Below are 18040 nucleotides of genomic sequence, written 5' to 3'. Positions count from 1 at the left end.
AGCACTGCCATGTTTGGCACCACAGGAGTTCTGCTAATCGCTAGGCGATAGCCACTTCCTCTCACCATAGGTTACGTCATGTCCTGAGGAGAGCCCCTGCATGCAGCAGAGCTGTCCAAGAACGAGCCCTCTCAGGATGTACACTTGTTGCAGTGATTTTTGGAGACACTCATTGTAACAGGTCCCCTCCCTTTGAACTGCTCTGTGCAGTTTGTGGCAGCAGAGCAGCTGGTGCTCTGCAGGGCCTCATGTAGAGTCCCTTGTCAGTGAGCGTTTGACAGACCTGACCCCAGAAATTGCCTCAGTTCTACGGGTGCCCTGGAAAACTCCCACTTGGGTCTGAACAGTCCCAATATCCTTGGCTTGTGAGTCTAGCTCTTTGTTTGCCCAACCACCCTGCCTCCAAGGGCCCTGTGAGCCTGGTGATGTTGCTTTCCTAGAGCTGGTCACAGCCAGGTTTAGTTCAGATAGGAAGTATAAAGCTATTCTCGGTGAAGTGTCCAGAGGTCATTGCTGGGGTCTGGCTGTTCATGAAAGGATAGTGGACATACACCAGCCCTTTAAATCTAAGCAGATTCCCCAAGCATTTTAGACAAACTAACTGGTTAAGATTAAACATTAAAATAAGTTTATTAACTCCAGAAAGGTAGTTACCTAACACTTATGATCACTTAAAATCTATCTCTGAACTTTATGCCTAAGAAACAAAGTTTAGGATTTAGATTGTGTGTTTACTTTTTATCAGACTCAGTAAGATTTGAATCAAAAAGCTTTTCATACCCTACTGCATGTTGCAGCCAGGTTACAATTTTTAATACACAGGCTGAATTCCCTTCTCAGCCTGGGATCAACCTCCCCCGTGCAAAGCCTTTGTCTTCCCAGAATTCTTGTTGCCTCCGGAATAGGCGTGGGAGGAGAGAGGTAGTCTCATGATGCCGCTGTCCCTTATTTTATACTCTCAATTCATGTCTCTGGAAAAATACTGGCCAAGACATGTCCTGGTGGGCCTTGATGAGTCACAGATTTCAGCAATTCCCATTGTGTGGTGCTTGCGCACTGTCTGTTACAGATTTGTAGACCTCTTTTTTATAATTCCCCTGCTGGTCAATCATTGGTGATGGTTGTTTAACGCTCGCCTGGGTGTGGGTCAGCTCCTAAGTTGTCACTGGGGAACTAAGAGTGGGTGACTCCCAGACTTACAACATATTTCTATAACAACCATATAACAAAATCTCATAACGCCATATACAATGATGATATACGTATTTTGACAGAGCAATGAGTTTCAGCAAATCATGACCTTTCATATGATACCTTACAAGGAATGCTTTTTATAAAATATCACAACCAAAATACAAAAGATGAAGATGAGGATTACAGGGTGCTATTTTGAGATACAGTGCATCACAGACTGATTGCTTCATTCACCCAGGCAGCTTTCAAAACCTCAGGTTAAATTATTATCTTAGAGTCTCTGCATCTTTTTTTTGTGAAAGCCGCATTTACTGACTGCTTTGCTCAAGGCTTCCTTGAGCTCTCTGTTTCTTAAACTGTAGATGAGGGGGTTTACCAGGGGAGTTAGAACTGTGAAGCAAACAGAGAGCACTTTCTTCAGATTTCTGAGTGTATCACGTTTCGGTAGCATGTAGACAATGAATATGGCTCCATAGAAAATTGTCACCACAGTGAGGTGAGAAGAGCAGGTGGAAAAGGCCTTTTGTCTCCCGGTGGTGGAAGGGATTCTCAGGATACTGACAAAGATAAACACGTAGGAAGTCAGGGTTAGTAGGAATGGAGGCAAGGTGAATATGGAGACTATTATGAAATCCACCAATATGCTCAGGTGTGTGTCACTGCAAGAGAGTTCCATTAGTGGGATGGGATCACAATAGAAATGGTCAATTTCATTCAGGCACAGAATATCAGCTGTGATATGAACAATATAATGACTGTACTGGCCAAACAACCATTTAACCATGACCCAGGAGCCCACTGGAGGCAAAATCTATTATTCATAAGAGTTGAATAGTGCAGGGGTTTACATATTGCTAAATACCGATCATAGGACATCACTGCTAGGAGATAGCATTCCGTAGCAGCCAGAGAACCAGAGAAATACAGTTGTGTGATGCAGCCACTGACTGTGATGGTTCTGTCCCCAGTCAGGAGACTGGACAGTAACCTGGGCAGGAATATCGAGGTATAGCAGGTCTCCAAGTAGGACAAGTTGCCCAGGAAGAAGTACATGGGGGTGTGAAGGTGCTGATCTGTCACAACAAGCACCACAATGAGAGTGTTCCCAGCCACGGTTGCAATATAGATCACTAGGAACATTAGAAAAAGAAGAATTTGAAGGTCAGGGAGATCCCCAAAACCCAAAAGGATCAATTCTGTGATGGTCATTTAGTTTTTCCAATCTGTGTCTGCCAGGGGTTTAGTCTAGGAACAAAAAAACAAGCTGGGCAATTGAATTGGAAGAACATAGCATTAAAAGTTAATCAAGACTTGTGAATTAATACCATAAATATTCAGAAAATTCCCTTCCTCTCCTGGTTACAGGCTGAAATTTTAAGGTTAAATGTAGACTTCAGAGCTAAGTGCCAGGAGTCTGGGTCCACGGAGAGAACATTGATACTCATGTAGACCTCCCTCTGCCATATCAGAGCATTGACTAATATAACAGCCCATATCTCTGGTACAGAATTTGTCTGATCTGTCATATCAGAACTTGGCTATCTATCATATCCCATCTTGTGATATACCAGAGCTTAACTATGACGCTTAAGTTCTGTATTTCACTTCTGTCAATAGCAAGAATCATGCCATGTCTTAGGAGTCAAAACCAATAAGTACATCAACTAAAATCTTGGACTGAGATTTTCCAATGCAGTCTAGTATCCCTAGGCACTGATCTCTTGTTAGAATTAATGGAAATTAATCTAACCATATGGAATGATGTGCCTCTGGTGTCACACTACTGAGAGTATCAATTCAGGACAAATTGCTTTGAGGAGGGCAGTTACAGGCCAAAGATGCAGTTCCTTTACTATTAAGGCACGCCAAACCAGCCAAACAGAGAGGACTTCGATTTTACCCCACTCGCTAACCATAAGTCACACAAGGAATTCCCTTAGACACTCCAATTTCCAAATATTACCACCAGCATCACTCTTTATGCGGATGACTGATTATGAAAACCAATATTCCAGTAAACGAAGAAAGGTTCTCCCAATCCCAAAGGACCAAGTCCCAGACCAGTTCAATATACAAATCAGATCTTACCCCCAAATCACACTCTTGCCAATCCTTTAGAATCTAAAATCTAAAGATTTATTCATAAAAAGAAAGAAATACAGATGAGAGCTAAAATTGGTTAAATAGGATCAATGACATACAGGAATGGCAACATTCATGGTTCAGGCTTGTAGCAGTGATGGAATAAACTGGAGATTCAAATCAAGTCTCTCGAGCACATCCACAGCTTAGATGGGTCATTCAGTCCTTATTTCAGAGCTCCAGTTTCTAGCAAAGTTCCTGCAGAGGTAAGAAGCAGGATTGAAGACAAAATGGAGATGATGCAGCTGCCTTTTATAGTCCTTTTGCCATGTGGCTTGTGTTTCCTTTGTCTCAAATACAAGCTACCCAGCACATGGCATGGAAAAACCTTAGAGTTCTGTCCATAGGCATGTCCCTGTACGTCTTTCTGAGTCACAAGGTGTATCTGCCTTCTCTCAATGGGTCAGTTGTATAGCTGATGGTCCTTAATGAGTAATCAAACAGGCTAGGCAGTGCTGATGACAAATTGTGTGGAGTGTCACCCAGAAGCATAGCACAAGTTTGAAATACAGCCAGCACAGAACCAATACTTATAACTTTAAATACAAACATGATACATGCATACAAGTATCATAATCATAACCAGCAAATCATAACCTCCTCATAGATACCTTACTTAATCTCCCTTTTACAAGATTTGGTGCCACTACAGAATCTTGGTTACAACAATGGTCTATACAGTCACAGTTTGTGTCAATAATGTCACACCATATGTCCTGGTATATTCAGCATTTCAATGCCCAGTAGGAAAAGGAACAATTTTCATCCCCTCACAAGAAATCAGTGTATATTGAAAATTATGAAGTGCAGTAAATTCTCCCTTAGTTCCTCTGGTGGTGATGAGGACGTGGTCAACAACTGGCAATGTCTTTTCTGTTTCCTGATGTTAAGTAGCAGTAATAAAATACAGCTCTTTGGAGGGTGGATTTCAGGAAGGGGCAAAACCAGGTTGATGTGAAACCCTAATTGGGGAGTGACCCTCCGCACTCCATAATGAGTGTGTTATGATAATACAGGAACAAGAAAGGAACTGGAAGGGGAGGGAGGGGGGGAAAGATGCTGTCCCTGAACTCGGAGTATAGAAACAATCTGGCATGTGTGATCTGGGCTTGTAAGAATCTGTTACAACTTCTCACCTCATTTGGGGCACACTGTGCCAGATCCTCAGCTGGTGTAAATCAAGCTGCATTTATTTTAGTGAGGCAGATCCCCAACTGAGGACCTGTCCCAAGACATGGATCTCAAGCTCCCTCTTTATTAAATGGTGCTATAAATGCCGACTGGCACTGCTGTGGGAAGGAGAAGCTAAAACAGTAAATATTCACCTGCGGAAAAGCTCTGTGTAGCTCAAAACCTTCTCTCATTCACCAACAGAAGTTTATCCAATAGAAGACATTACCTCATCCATCATGTCCCTCTAATATTCACAAAGCACATTGATGCCCCTCTTTGGAAGGTGGTATAGAAATGCAGTCAGGAAGATGGTGCTCACCTGTAACGACAGAACAGCCCAAGATTGAAGCAATGAGCTATTATTTATCAGTGTTTTGCCGCCAGGACTCAGGATCCTCAGCTCATGTTCTTCTCTCTCCTCTTTCTGCAGAAACTGGATTTTTTCAGTGAAGAGACCTGCCTTTCCTTGAATGGATGAGCGGCTGCCACAATCTTTCTTAGAACACGCTCTTCCTCCTCTATTTACAAATTGCAGAGGTGTCCTCTTGTATCCTTCTCCATGGAAAGCTGCATCACTCTTGATTTCTCCTCTGAAGGGGATGAGCCCGGGGAGTTAGCGCTTTTTTTATTGTGCAGACACTACACACAACTGTCCTGATGCAACCAATCTCCACCACCCAGAGGAATTGCCTTCCTGCTGTATGAGATCATAGCTCTGCATGGCTGAAATCTAATGCAGCACCCATGGAGTGTATGGCTGTGCAAAGACTGACTCTTCTCAGTCATCTCTACTCATGTCAGTTGTTCTGTTGAAGGCAAATACAAGAGTAACAATGGCTAAAATGATTAAGCTTGCCAGATTGGGTTCTGAAGCCATGCAGTTTAACAAACAGACAGGAAACTGAATGTCAAGTAGATTTAATCCATAGTTTGCAAAAGAAAGATTTAGATGAAAGAATCTCCCTCCTCCTCCCCACCCCGGAAATATTTCTCCCAAGGAACTTTATAATTGTAAATTAGAAATGTTTATTTAACAATACTCTCAGCCTTCACTGAGTGATAGCATCTTGCAAATTGATTTCTGTGACACCTTGGGGGAACACCCAGCAACCTCATGTTCATCCTTATAATATGATTGTGTGGCATCCAATGCAAATTTTGTCATGTTGGCTGTCTTTGGAAGGCTCATGATGCACTGATCATCATTGTTATAGTGATGTACTGGCTGTAATTTCATGTATATAGTTACGATGTTGAAAATGTACCCTCATGGCTTAAAACAAGTCCAGACAAAACGCTCTGGGAGAAGAGGGATGGTTCACACCTCATCAGGGTGTGTTTGACACAAACCCAGCCCAGCCTACGACTACCTAACTCTGAAAGGGGGGGTGGGCAAAGCGAAGAGGAGAGAAATAACTTTATAAAAGGGAGAGACATTTTCCATGCTCTCTCTCTTCCACATCCATCTACAAACGCCACCATCAAGTGACTGAAGCACTGATGAAAGGGGAGAGCCTGGCTGAAGGATAACCAGCCAGCCTGTGGTGAGAAGCATCTAAGTTGTAAGGGTACTGAAAGTGTTAATATTAGCTTACAATGCGTTTTGCTCTGATTTCTTTTGGTAACTTATCTGAACTTTTTGGCTATCACTTATAATCACTTAAAATCTATCTTTTGTAGTCAAGGAACTTACTTTTATGTTTATCCTCAGAAGTGTGCATGTCCACTTTCCCTTGACGTATGTTGTGAAATACAAGTAATACATTGGCATTATTCACGGTAAGACGGTATATCCCTGAGATACAAAGCTGGGACTTGGGGCGGGGGGCGGGGAGATCTGCCTGGTGTCTTTCTCTTTGAGATTCATGAGTGGCTTTGGGAGCACTCATGCAATCTAGCTGGATGTTGGACTTCCCCTGCTGCTGGACTGACTGATAACAGCACCTGGAAGGATTTGGTGCTTGTCACTAGCAGAGCATTGTGACGGACACCCCAGGCTAGTGAGTTCAGGGGGCAGAGCAGGTCTCACAGTTCCAGATTGTATCCAGGGAAACCACCTAGACCATCACAGTTTCCCATTGGAGGAGAATTCAGTGATGTGGACTCTTAGTGTAACTTGTTTGTTTACACTATATACACCAATCCTGGAACAGAAGTGACTACAGACAACATGTAGGGTTTCCCCTCTTTTACAGATCTGAGCCCATAAGCAAGGAGCAGGACAAGTGTGCAAGGACCTTTCCCCCTCACAATATTTTCAGCCTAGTACACTAAGGGTGACATCTGGGTCATAACCAAGGAGTGGGAGCTGAGCAAGACAGGGTATTTCTCTGTATGACCTCTCTGATGAATGTTGCTGTGCTTCTTCCTAATGGTATTGCATCATGTGTTTACATATTTTCAATGCAACAGCCCTCTGGTCTGTACCCTAATAACAATTGCAGTACCTTCCCTATAGGTCCAATGTCGCTCCTGGGATGCACCCTATGGGTTGCCCGAGCATTTTCTGTGTTGGAATCTCATTTCTGAGAGATTTCTGCCTCTCCCAAAGTAATAAATCGCTTCAAATGGGAAAGGAGATGTCCAGCCTTCTCAGTCCTGAGGCTACTGGGGTTATGCACAGTTCCCACTTTTGGGGAAAACCCTTTTTAAAAGTCAATTTCTTAGGTTTTCTAATTGCTTTGATTTGCCAAATGTTCATCCCAAGTGACATTGAGGAGTTCTCAAATCTGTACCTGCAAAAGTGCCAGAGATATTGTAGCGATGACTGTTGGAAAGGGTTTTCCTAGGGTTACCATTCGTCCGGATTCCCCCGGACATGTCCGGCTTTTTTAAGTTAAAAATAGCGTCCGGGGGGAATTTGTCAATGTCCGGACTTCCCCCCATGCAGAGCGTGCGCGGCTTTCAGGGCAGCCGGCCGGATCGTGCCACTCGCACAGGGCTCCAGCAGCCAGAGCCCTTCCTTCACTTCCCCCTCCTATCCCCGGAAACTTGACACCACTCCCCTACTCTCTCTCCCTCCCCCGCCCTGCATTTGCAGATGGCCAGCTGGCCGTTCGCCTCGGCCTCCGGCAGTCTGGAGCTCCGACCCTGCTCCCCTCCCCCGCTGTCGAGTGCGCCACTCTGCAGCACAGTAAGGGGGCCGGGGGTCAGAGAAGCGGCAGGGAGGTTCTGGGTGGGGGGTAGTCAAGAGACAGGGAGCAGGGGGGAGGGTTGAATGGGTGAGGAGTTCGAGGGGGGCTGTCTGGGGGTTGGGGGTGTAAGGTTTTGGGCAGTCAGAGTACAGGTGGGGGGGTCTCAGGAGGGGGCAGTTAGGGGACAAGGAACAGGGAGGCTTAGGTAGGGGGTGGGGTTCTGGAGGGAGTTAGGAGCAGGGGTCCCAAGAGGGGGCAGTCAGGGGACAAGGAGCGGAGGGCGGTCGGGAGTTCAGGGGGGGCTTTTTTGGGGTGGGGTGGATAAGGTTTTGGGCAGTCAGGGTACAGGTAGGAGGTAGGGTCCTGGGGGGCAGTTAGGGAGAGGGGTCTTAGGAGGGGGCAGTTAGGGGATAAGGAACAGGGAGACTTAGGTAGGGGGTGGGGTTCTGGAGGGTAGTTAGGAGCAGAGGTCCCAGGAGGGGGCAGTCAGGGGACAGGGAGCAGAGGGGTTTAGATGGGTCAGGAGTTCTGCGGGGGGGCTGTCAGGTGGTGGGGGTGTGGATAAGGGTTGGGGCAGTCAGGGGACAGGTAGGGGGTAGGGTCCTAGGGGGCCAGTTACGATGTGGGGAAGGTCTCAGGAGGGCGCAGTCAGGGGACAAGAGGCAGGGAGGCTTAGGGAGGGGGTGGAATCCTGGGGGGCAGTCAGGGGACAAGGAGTGGGGGGGAGGGTTGGGGGTTCTGAGGGGGCAGGAAGTGGGAGGGAGTGGAAGGGGCAGGGGCGGGGCTAGGACAGGATGGGGGCGGGGCTCCTCCCATCCTCTTTTTTGATTATTGAAATATGGTAACCCTAGTTTTCCATAAATGTGTCCTTTTATAGTCAGCCCTTTCTGAGCCCTTGCCTGGTTACAGAATGGAACCTGAACATTTGGAGGCTGCGTAAATAGTCTCCCCTATCCCTGGTCTTACTAACTCAAGAGATATGGAGCGGGACAATGTATTCGAACTCGTATCCTAAATGCAAATATCTGAGGTGATGAAAAGCAGCACTCAGTACAGAATCATTTCACAGGGCATCACCGTTTCAAACATCAGGGACTGGATATTTACATGAATATCAGTAATGTCCAGGGTTATCATAATTAATGCCAACCAACATTCTGGAAGGGTATTAAACCTCATGCTTCAGGTATTGAACCAATCCCTATGTAATAGCAACCAAGGTGAGAGCTATATGGGGGGCGGGAAGGGGGCAGATTATCTCACCTCTACCTCCTGTGGGATTCTTCCACTTTCCTCTTAAACATCTGGGTCTGGCCACTGTCAGACAGGGATATTGGATTAGATGGACCTAGTGTCTGATCCAGTCTGTCAAATCCTATGATGCTATGGAAAGAGAATAGGTAAATCTGGGGTCATTCTTCTCAAAGCATAGACCAATATCTGAATTCTGGAATAGTTGAATTACATACTAGCAGAAGAGGCACATTTGACATGATCTAGCTCCATCCACTAGAGGACAGTCCTCCACACCCATTTCCTTAAATTATTTTGACATTGATATTATTTGATATTATCAGGATATTCTCCATACACCTGCTTTCCAGAAGTTGGTATACAAGCATTAAGTTCTTATCTTTTAACCCAAGTTTTCTCATATGAACCCAAATAAAATTGCTGTTTCAGATTCTCCGCAACAAAGCACTTGATTTATTTATTATTATTTTGGTTGCAAAATAGATTGGGAAAACATTAATCCCAATCCATTTTGGGGTTGGTTGGTTTTTAAAGTGATCATGTTTAAACTTTTTAATAAAGGTCCCACTTCAACCTATCTTTCAGCTGACTAATTTTCTATCGCCAAATCTTTGTTGTGAACATTTCCCGAGGTGACATTGATTCCTTATGTAACATTTCTGCCAGTTGGAGTCGGCAGCAACAAGGGCCACATTCAATATCTAGGGGTTCCTTTCCATCATTAAAACACAAAACCGGCTTGAGCCACAACCCAGTAACCTGGGACAATTACAAGCTATCCCTTGGGAGCTTCTAGAGGCAACCTTGTGCCTCAGGTTCTTAAGTCCAGCAACTAAAAGTTCCTTTAGTGTGCCTTGTCTTCACCTGTTGGGGGCGGGGGAAAGCACCTTGAGAGCTCCACTGCCCAAGTTCTTCCCCTGGCATCTCCTTCTCTGTCGGCCGCTCCCTGCACCCTATAGACTCTAACCCAGGAACCTATCCTTGCAACAAAGCCTGTTGCCAACTCTGTCCACATATCTATTCAGGGGACACCATCATAGGACCTAATCACATCAGCCACACTCTCAGAGGCTTGTTTACCTGCACATCTACCAATATGATATATGCCATTATGTGCCAGCAATGCCCTTCTGCCATGTACATAGCCCAATCTGGACAATCTCTACATAAAAGAATAAATGGAAACAAATCAGATGTCCAGAATTATAACATTCAAAAACCAGTTGGAGAACACTTCAATCTCCCTGGTCACTCGATTACAGACCTAAAAGTCACAATATTACAACAACAAAAAACTTCAAAAACAGACTCCAAAGAGAGACTGATGAATTGGAATTAATTTGCAAATTGGACACAATTGAATTAAGCTTGAATAAAGACTGGGAGTGGATGGGTTATTACACAAAGTAAAACTATTTCCCGATGTTTATTCTTCCCCTCTACTGTTTGTTCCTCACACCTTCTTGTCAATTTTTTTCTCCCCTGCTGGTAATCGCTCACCTAAACTGATCACTCAGATGTGTATGGTAACACCCATTGTTTCTTGTTCTCTCTGTGTGTATATATATATATACATATATATATATATATATATATATATATATCCTCCTGTATTTTCCACTTCATGCATCTGATGAAGTGGGTTTTAGCCCAAGAAAGCTTATGCTCAAAAAAATTTGTTAGTTTCTAAGGTGCCACAAGTACTCCTGTTCTTTTTCCCATTTTTGACTCTCATGTCACTTGGTGGACATTATTTAGTAAAACAGCCCATAACTCACTCAATAATATCTGATACTATCGACAGTTCATGACAAAGCATAAAGATCCTTTTCTCTTCAATTCTCTTTCCTTACCTTTTATATACCATTTTATAGCTTCATCTCCCTTTCCACTTCCTGCTGTTGATCATTTGGGAACATAATTTCTGCTTTCTTGCCCTTCCACTTTGGCTGCTGTCCATTGGGCTGCACCTTTCCCATTCCTCTGCCCTCTAGTGGCCATAAACACATTAACTGCATCTTTCCTCATTTCTTACCTATTGCTACGTGTGCACAGTTTGAAATGATAACCATTGGGAACCAAATCACACAACAGCATGATTGGAAAATTAATGGCTACAACTACACGTACAACATTAGTGGGTCTCAAAGGTTTAGCAGCGATTTACTATTAATCCAGTGCATTTCTGTTGCTGTGGACTCTGTTTTCAGTAGAAATACATAGATTGAAGCGACAGTGACAGCAGCCCAGTGGTTCTCCAGGCTGAGATTCTAGGTGGGTCTCAAGGAGTTAGGTACCCAAAGCCTTTTGAAATGGGAGATGGACTCTTAACTCTGTTAGGTCACTTGGAAAATCCTTTCCGCAGTGCTGAGATCATACAGTTCTCACTGGTGCCCAGCTCCCCTGCCTCTGGCCGTGCTCACAGTGGCTGAGCCAGCACTGCTGTGTTTGGCACCACAGGAGTTCTGCTCGTTGCTAGGCGGTAGACACTTCCTCTCACCATAGGTTGTATCATGCCCTGAGGATAGGGCCCTGCATGCAGTAGAGCTGTCCAAGACAACTTGGGAAAGCTGGACACCGTGTCCTGAGAACTAGCCCTCTCGGGGCATGTACTCATTGCAGTGAGTTTTGGGGACACTCATTTTAACAGGTCCCCTCCCTTTGGACTGCTCTGTGCAATTGGTGGCAGCAAAACAGCTGGTGCCCTGCAGGGCCACAAGCAGAGTCCTTCATCGGTGATCATTTGACAGACCCAATCCCAGAAATTGCCTCAGTTCTATGGGTGCCTTGGCAATCCACCAGCTGGGTCTGGAACTCCCTGCATCACAGCCAGGTTTAGTTCAGATAAGAGCTATAAAGTTATTCTTGCTGAAGTGTCCAGAGGTCACTGCTGGGGCCTGGCTGTTCATGAAAGGATAGTGGACATGCACCAGCCCTTGTAATCTGAGCAGATTCCCCAAGCAATTTAGACAAAATACTGGTTAAGATTAAACCCTAAAATAAGTTTATTAACTACAGAAAGATAGCTGCCTAACATTTATGATCACTTAAACTCTATCTCTGACCTTTATGCCTAAGAAAAAAAATTAAAAACACATCCTAAATCCTAAACTCTATCAGACTTAGTAAGATCTGAATCAAAAAGCTTTTTGCACACCACTGGATGTTGCAGCCAGGGTACAGTTCTTAACACACAAGATGAATTCCCTTCTCAGCCAGGGACCAACCTCCCCAGTTCAAAGCCTTTGTCTTCCCAGCATTCTTGTTGCCTCTGGAATAGGTGGGGGAGGAGAGGAGAGGTGGTCTCATGATGCCGCTGTCCCTTATTTGATACTCTCAATTCACGTCCCTGGAAAAATACTGGCCAAAACATGTCCTGGTGGGCCTTGCTGAATTACAGAGTTGAGCAATTACCGTTGTGTGGTGCTTGCACACTGTCTGTTACAGATTTGTAAACATCTTGTTTACAATTCCCCTGCGGGTCAATGGCTGGTGATGGTCATTTAACATCTGCCTGGGTGTGGGCCAGCTCATATGTTGTCACTGGAGAATTTACAGTGGGCGACTCCCAAACTTTCAACACATTTCAATAACAACCATATAAAAAATATCATAACGCCATATACAATGATATATATATATTGACAGAAGAATGAGTTTCAGCAGATCATGACCTTTCATATGATACCTTACAAGGCATGTTTTTTATGAAATATAACAACTATATACAAAAGATGGAGGTTAAAGGATGCTATTTTGAGATACAGTGCATCGCAGACTGATTGTTTCAACAACCCGACAGCTTTCAAAACCTCAGGCTAAATTATTATCTCAGAGTCTCTACATGTTTTTTTGGTGAAAGCTATATTTATTGACTGCTTTGCTCAGTGCTTCCTTGACCTCTCTGTTTCTCAGGCTATAGATGAGGGGGTTTACCAGGGGAGTTACGACCGTGAAGCAAAAAGAGAGCACTTTCTTCAGATCTCTGAGTGTATCACGTTTTGGTAGCATGTGGACAGTCATTATGGTTCCATAGAATATTGTCACCACAGTGAGGTGAGAGGAGCAGGTGGAAAAGGCCTTTTGTCTCCCGGTCGTGGAAGGGATTCTCAGGATACTGACAAGGATAAACACGTAGGACATCAGGGTTAGTAGGAATGGAGGCAGGGTGAATACGGAGATTATTATGAAATCCACCAACATGCTCAGGTGAGCGTCACTGCAGGAGAGTTCTATCAGTGGGATGGGATCACAATAGAAATGGTCTATTTCATTTGGGCCACAGAATATTAACTGTGATATGAATAATATTAAGACAGCACTGGCCAAACAGCCATTTAACCATGACCCAGCGGCTAGCTGGAGGCGAAACCTGTTATTCATAAGAGTTGAATAGTGCAAGGGTTTACATATCGCTAAATACCTATCATAGGACATTGCTGCTAGGAGGTAGCATTCTGTAGCTGCCAGAGAGCCAGAGAAATACAGTTGTGTGATGCAGCCACTCACTGAGATGGTTCTGTCCCCAGTCAGCAGACTGGACAGTAACCGGGGCAGGAAGGTTGAGGTGTAGCAGATCTCCAGATAGGACAAGTTGCCCAGAAAAAAGTACATGGGGGTGTGAAGGTGCTGACCAGTGACAACAAGCACCAGGATGAGAGTGTTCCCAGCTACAGTTGCCATATAGATCACTAGGAACAGTAGAAAGAGAAGAATTTGCAGGTGAGGGAGATCCCCGAAACCCAGGAGGATTAATTGTCTGACGGTCGTTTGGTTTCTCCAATCTGTGTCCGCCATGGTTTGGGGCTAGGAACAAAAAAACAAGCTGGGCAATTGAATTGGAAGAACATAGCGTTAAAATTTAATCAAGTCTTGTGAATTAATACCATAAATATTAAGAATATTCCCTTCCTCTCCTGGTTACAGGCTGAAATTTTAAGGCTAAATGTAGGTTTCAGAGCAAAGTGCCAGGAGTCTCAGTACAAGGAAAGAACATTGATACCTATGTAGACCTCCCTCTGCCATACCAGAGCATTGACTAATATAACAGTCTATATCTCTGGTAGAGTATTGGTCTGATCTGTCATATCAGACCTTGGCTCTCCATCATATCCCATCTTGTTACATACCAGAGCTTAACAATGATGCTTAAGTTCTATATTTCTCTTCTGTCAATAGCCAGAACCATGCCAGATCTTAGGAGTCAAAACCAATAAGTACGTCAACTAAAATCTTGGACTCAGATTTTTCATTGAAGTCTAGTTTCCATATGTATTGATTTCTTGTTAGAGATAATGGAAATTAATCTAAGTATATGGAATGATGCGGCCTCTGGCAGTACACTACTGAGAGACTCAATTCAGGATAAATTTGCTTTGAGGAGGGCAGTTAGAGCCCAAAACTAGAGTTCCTTTACTATTAAGGGATTCCAAACCAGCCAAACAGAGAGGACTTTGGTTAAACTCACTGGCTAACCATAAGTCACACAAGAAATTCTCTTGACACTCCAATTTCCCAATATCACCACCAACATCACTCTTTATGCAGATGACTGGTTATGAAACCAATATCCCAATAAAAGAAGAAAGATTCTCCTGATACCAAAAGACCAAGCCCCATACCCAGGTCAATATACACATCTGATCTTACCATTAATCACACTGTTGCCAATCCTTTAGAATCTAAAATCTAAAGGTTTATTCATAAAAAGAAAGAAATGTAGATGAGAGCTAAAATTTGTTAAATGGAATCAATTACATACAGTAATGGCAAAGTTCTTGGTTCAGCCTTTTAGAGGTGATGGAATAAATTGGAGATTCAAATCAAGTCTCTGGAGTACATTCACACTTGGATGGGTCATTCAGTCCTTTGTTCAGAACTTCAGTTTGTAGCAAAGTTCCTCTAGAGGTAAGAAGCAGGATTGAAGACAAAATGGAGATGATGCAGCTCCCTTTTATAGTCCTTTTGCCATGTGGCTTGTGCTTCCTTTGTCTCAAATACATGCTACCCAGCACATGGCATAGAAAAACCTTAGAGTTCTGTCCTTAGGCATGTTCCTGTATGTCTTTCTGAGTCAGAAGGTGTATCTGCCTTCTCTCAGTGGGTCAGTTGTACAGCTGATGGTCATTAATGGGTCATCAAGCACACCAGGCTGATGCAAATTGTGTGGGTTCTCACCCTGAAGCATAACACAAGTTTGAAATACAGATAGTATAGAGACAATACTTATGACTTTAAATACAAACATGATACATGCGAACAGGTAGCATAATCATAACCAGCAAATCATAACTTCCTCATAGACACCTTACTTAATCCTCTTTGTACAAGATATTAGTTGCAGTCTATACAGTCACAGGTTGTGTCAATAACATCACAACATATATACTCGTATATTCAACATTTCAATGCCCTATAGGAAAAGGAACAATTTTCATCACCTCATAAGAGATCAGTTTATGTTGTAAATTATGAAGTGGAGTAAATTCTCCCTTAGTTGCTGTGGTGGTGATAGTGACATGGTCAGGGACTGGCAATGCCTTTTCTGTTTCCCGATGTTCACTATGTAGCAGTAATAAAATACAGCTCTTTGGGGGGTGGATCTTAGTAAGGGACCAAATCAAGCTGATGTCCAACCCGAACTGGGGAGTGACCCTCTGCACTCCAGAATGAGTGTGGGATGATAATACAAGAACAAGAAAGGCACTGGATGGTTGGGGAAAAAAGATGCTGTCCCTGAACTCAGAGTCTAGAAACAATCTGGCATGTGTGATCCGGGCTAGTAACATTCTGTCACCATCCACCACCCCATTTGGGGACACACTAAGCCAGATCCTCAACTGGTGTAAATCAAGGTAGCTCCATTTGTGTCAGTGGGGCAGATCCCCAACTGAGGACCTGTCACCAGACATGGATCTCAAGCTCCCTGTCTATTAAATGGTGCTATAAACGCCGACTGGCACTGCTGTGGGAAGGAGAGGCTAAAACTGTAAATATTTACCTGAAGAGCTCTGTGTAGCTCAAAAGCTTCTCTTGTTCAGCAACATAAGTTTATCCAATAAAAGATATTACCTCACCCATCTTATCCCTGTAATACTCACAAAGCACTTCCTTGTGTGGAAGGTGATATAGAAATACAGTCAGGAAGACGGTGCTCACCTGTAACCAAAGCACAGCCCAAGTTTGAAGCAATGAGCTCTTATTTCTCAGTGTTTGGCTGCCAGGACTCAGGATCCTCACCTGAGGTTCTTCTCTCTCCTCTTTCTGCAGAAGCTGGATTTTCTCAGTAGAGAGACCTGCATCTCCTTGAATGGACGAGCGGCCTCTGCAATCTGTCTTAGAACACGCTCTTCCCCCACAATTTACAAAGTGCAAAGGTGTCCTCATACTTGTATCTTTCTCCATGGAAAGCTGCGTCTCCCTTGATTCAATCTCTGAAGAGGCTGAGCCTGGGGAATTTGTGATTTTTTGTGTTTGCAGACAGTACAAACAGCTGTCCTGATGCAACCAACCTCCCCCACCCAGAGGAATCGCCTTTCTGATGTATGAGATCATAGCTCTGCATGGCTGAAATCTAATGCAACACCCATGGAGTGCATGACTGTGCAGAGACTGACTCTACTCAGTCATCTTTACTCATGTCAGTTGTTCCATTGAACGCAACTACGTGAGTAACAATGGCTAAGAAGGTTAGGCCTGCCAGACTGGTGCTGAAGCCTCACAGTTTAACAAACACACAGGAAACTGAATGTAAAGTAGATTTAATCATAATTTGTAAATGAAAGACTCTTCCCCTCTCCCCCCCAGAAATATTTCTCCCAAGGAACTTTTGTTATTCTTAATTACAAATGTTTATTTAACAATACTCTCCCCCTTCTTCTGAGCAGTAGTGGAACTCAGCATCTTGCAAATTTGTTTCGGTGACATTCTGTACATCGGGGGAACATCCTGCACCCTCATGTTCATCCTTATAATATGATTGTGTAGTATCCAATGCAAAGTTGTCATGTTGGGTGTCTTTGGGAGGCTCATGATGCACTGATCATCTTTGTTATACACCTCTGCCCCAATATAACATGAGTTTGGATATAACGCGGTAAAGCAGTGCTCTCGGGAGGGGCAGGGCAGGGCCGCGCACTCCAGCAAATCAAAGCAAGTTCGATATAACGCGGTTTCACCTATAACTCGGTAAGATTTTTTGGTTCCCGAGGACAGCATTATATGGAGGTAGATGTCTAGTAATGTACCGGTTGTAAATTCATGTATATAGGTATGAGGCTGAAAATGTATCCTCAAGGATTAAAACAAGCCCAGACAAAACGCTCCAGAAGCAGAGGGACAGAGTTCACACCTCATCAGGATGTTTATGAGACAAACCTAACTGTCGTGGGGTGAACACCCGTTCCAGCCCTGAAGGGGTTAGAAAAGCCCTGCAGAGGGCTGAGGAAGGGAGTGAAACCCCAGCTGATTGGTGGAAGTGGCTGCAGCTGGGGTCATGCCCCAAACTGAGCAACTAGGTCTTATAAGAAGGCCAGGGCAGCCAGAAGCTCAGGAGTCTCACTCTGACTGGAGAGAGAGACAGGCCTGCCTGCTGGGGAACTAACCCAGGGACCTAGCATGAGGCAGGGCTGGGGAAAGGCCTTGGTGGCTGGGAAGCCCTAGGCCAGCAACTCCCCAGGCTGCAGGGCCTGGTCCTAGGCCCACATAGGTATTGGGTTTGCAGAGGGGCAGCCTGAGGGTGGGTAAAGGCAGCCAGTCCAAACCACTTGTTGCCTCTGATGATTGGTTGATAGACTGCAGTCCGCCCCAGGGCATGGAGGCTAGACTGTGACTGGCAGTAGCCATGACTGAGGTGATGTGGGGATAGGGGGTGGGGAGACCCAGAGAGAGTAGGGTACTGCCAGGAGGGCAGAACCCAAGCCAAGGGTACCGGGGCCAGGGAGGGACATGGAGGCCAAGAGACGGGATACCTGGCCTGCAGAGGGCGTTCCGACGACTGGTGAGCTAATTCCCGAGTCTACCAGTGGAAGGCACCATGGGGTGAGTCTGCGCCTGATTACACCAACCCAGCCTAGCAAGAACAAGAATTAGTTTGACTCTCGAGTCAGCTATCCCCCTTCCCTTGGTCAGTTTGGGATTATGAT

The 18040-nt window shown here is 44.6% G+C and overlaps 1 protein-coding gene and 1 pseudogene across 1 annotated transcript; both read right to left on the bottom strand.

The window, feature by feature from the left end:
- Window positions 1–1465: 1465 nt before the first annotated feature.
- LOC117887534 lies at window positions 1466–4747 on the bottom strand (annotated as a pseudogene).
- Window positions 4748–12737: 7990 nt separating this feature from the next.
- On the bottom strand, window positions 12738–13694 carry LOC117887533 (olfactory receptor 6N1-like). The gene has a single exon (XM_034790186.1). The coding sequence runs from the start codon at window positions 13692–13694 to the stop codon at window positions 12738–12740; it is 957 nt and encodes a 318-aa protein (XP_034646077.1).
- Between the last annotated feature and the right edge of the window lie 4346 nt (window positions 13695–18040).

This window comes from Trachemys scripta, chromosome 14 (genome assembly GCF_013100865.1).
Source record: "Trachemys scripta elegans isolate TJP31775 chromosome 14, CAS_Tse_1.0, whole genome shotgun sequence".
Classification (NCBI taxonomy): Eukaryota; Metazoa; Chordata; order Testudines; family Emydidae; genus Trachemys; species Trachemys scripta.
This window is presented reverse-complemented; position numbering and strand designations above follow the sequence as displayed.

Coding starts and splice junctions, on each gene's coding strand:
- LOC117887533 (XM_034790186.1), bottom strand. CDS start 13,694: ATGGCGGACACAGATTGGAGAAACCAAACGACCGTCAGACAATTAATC.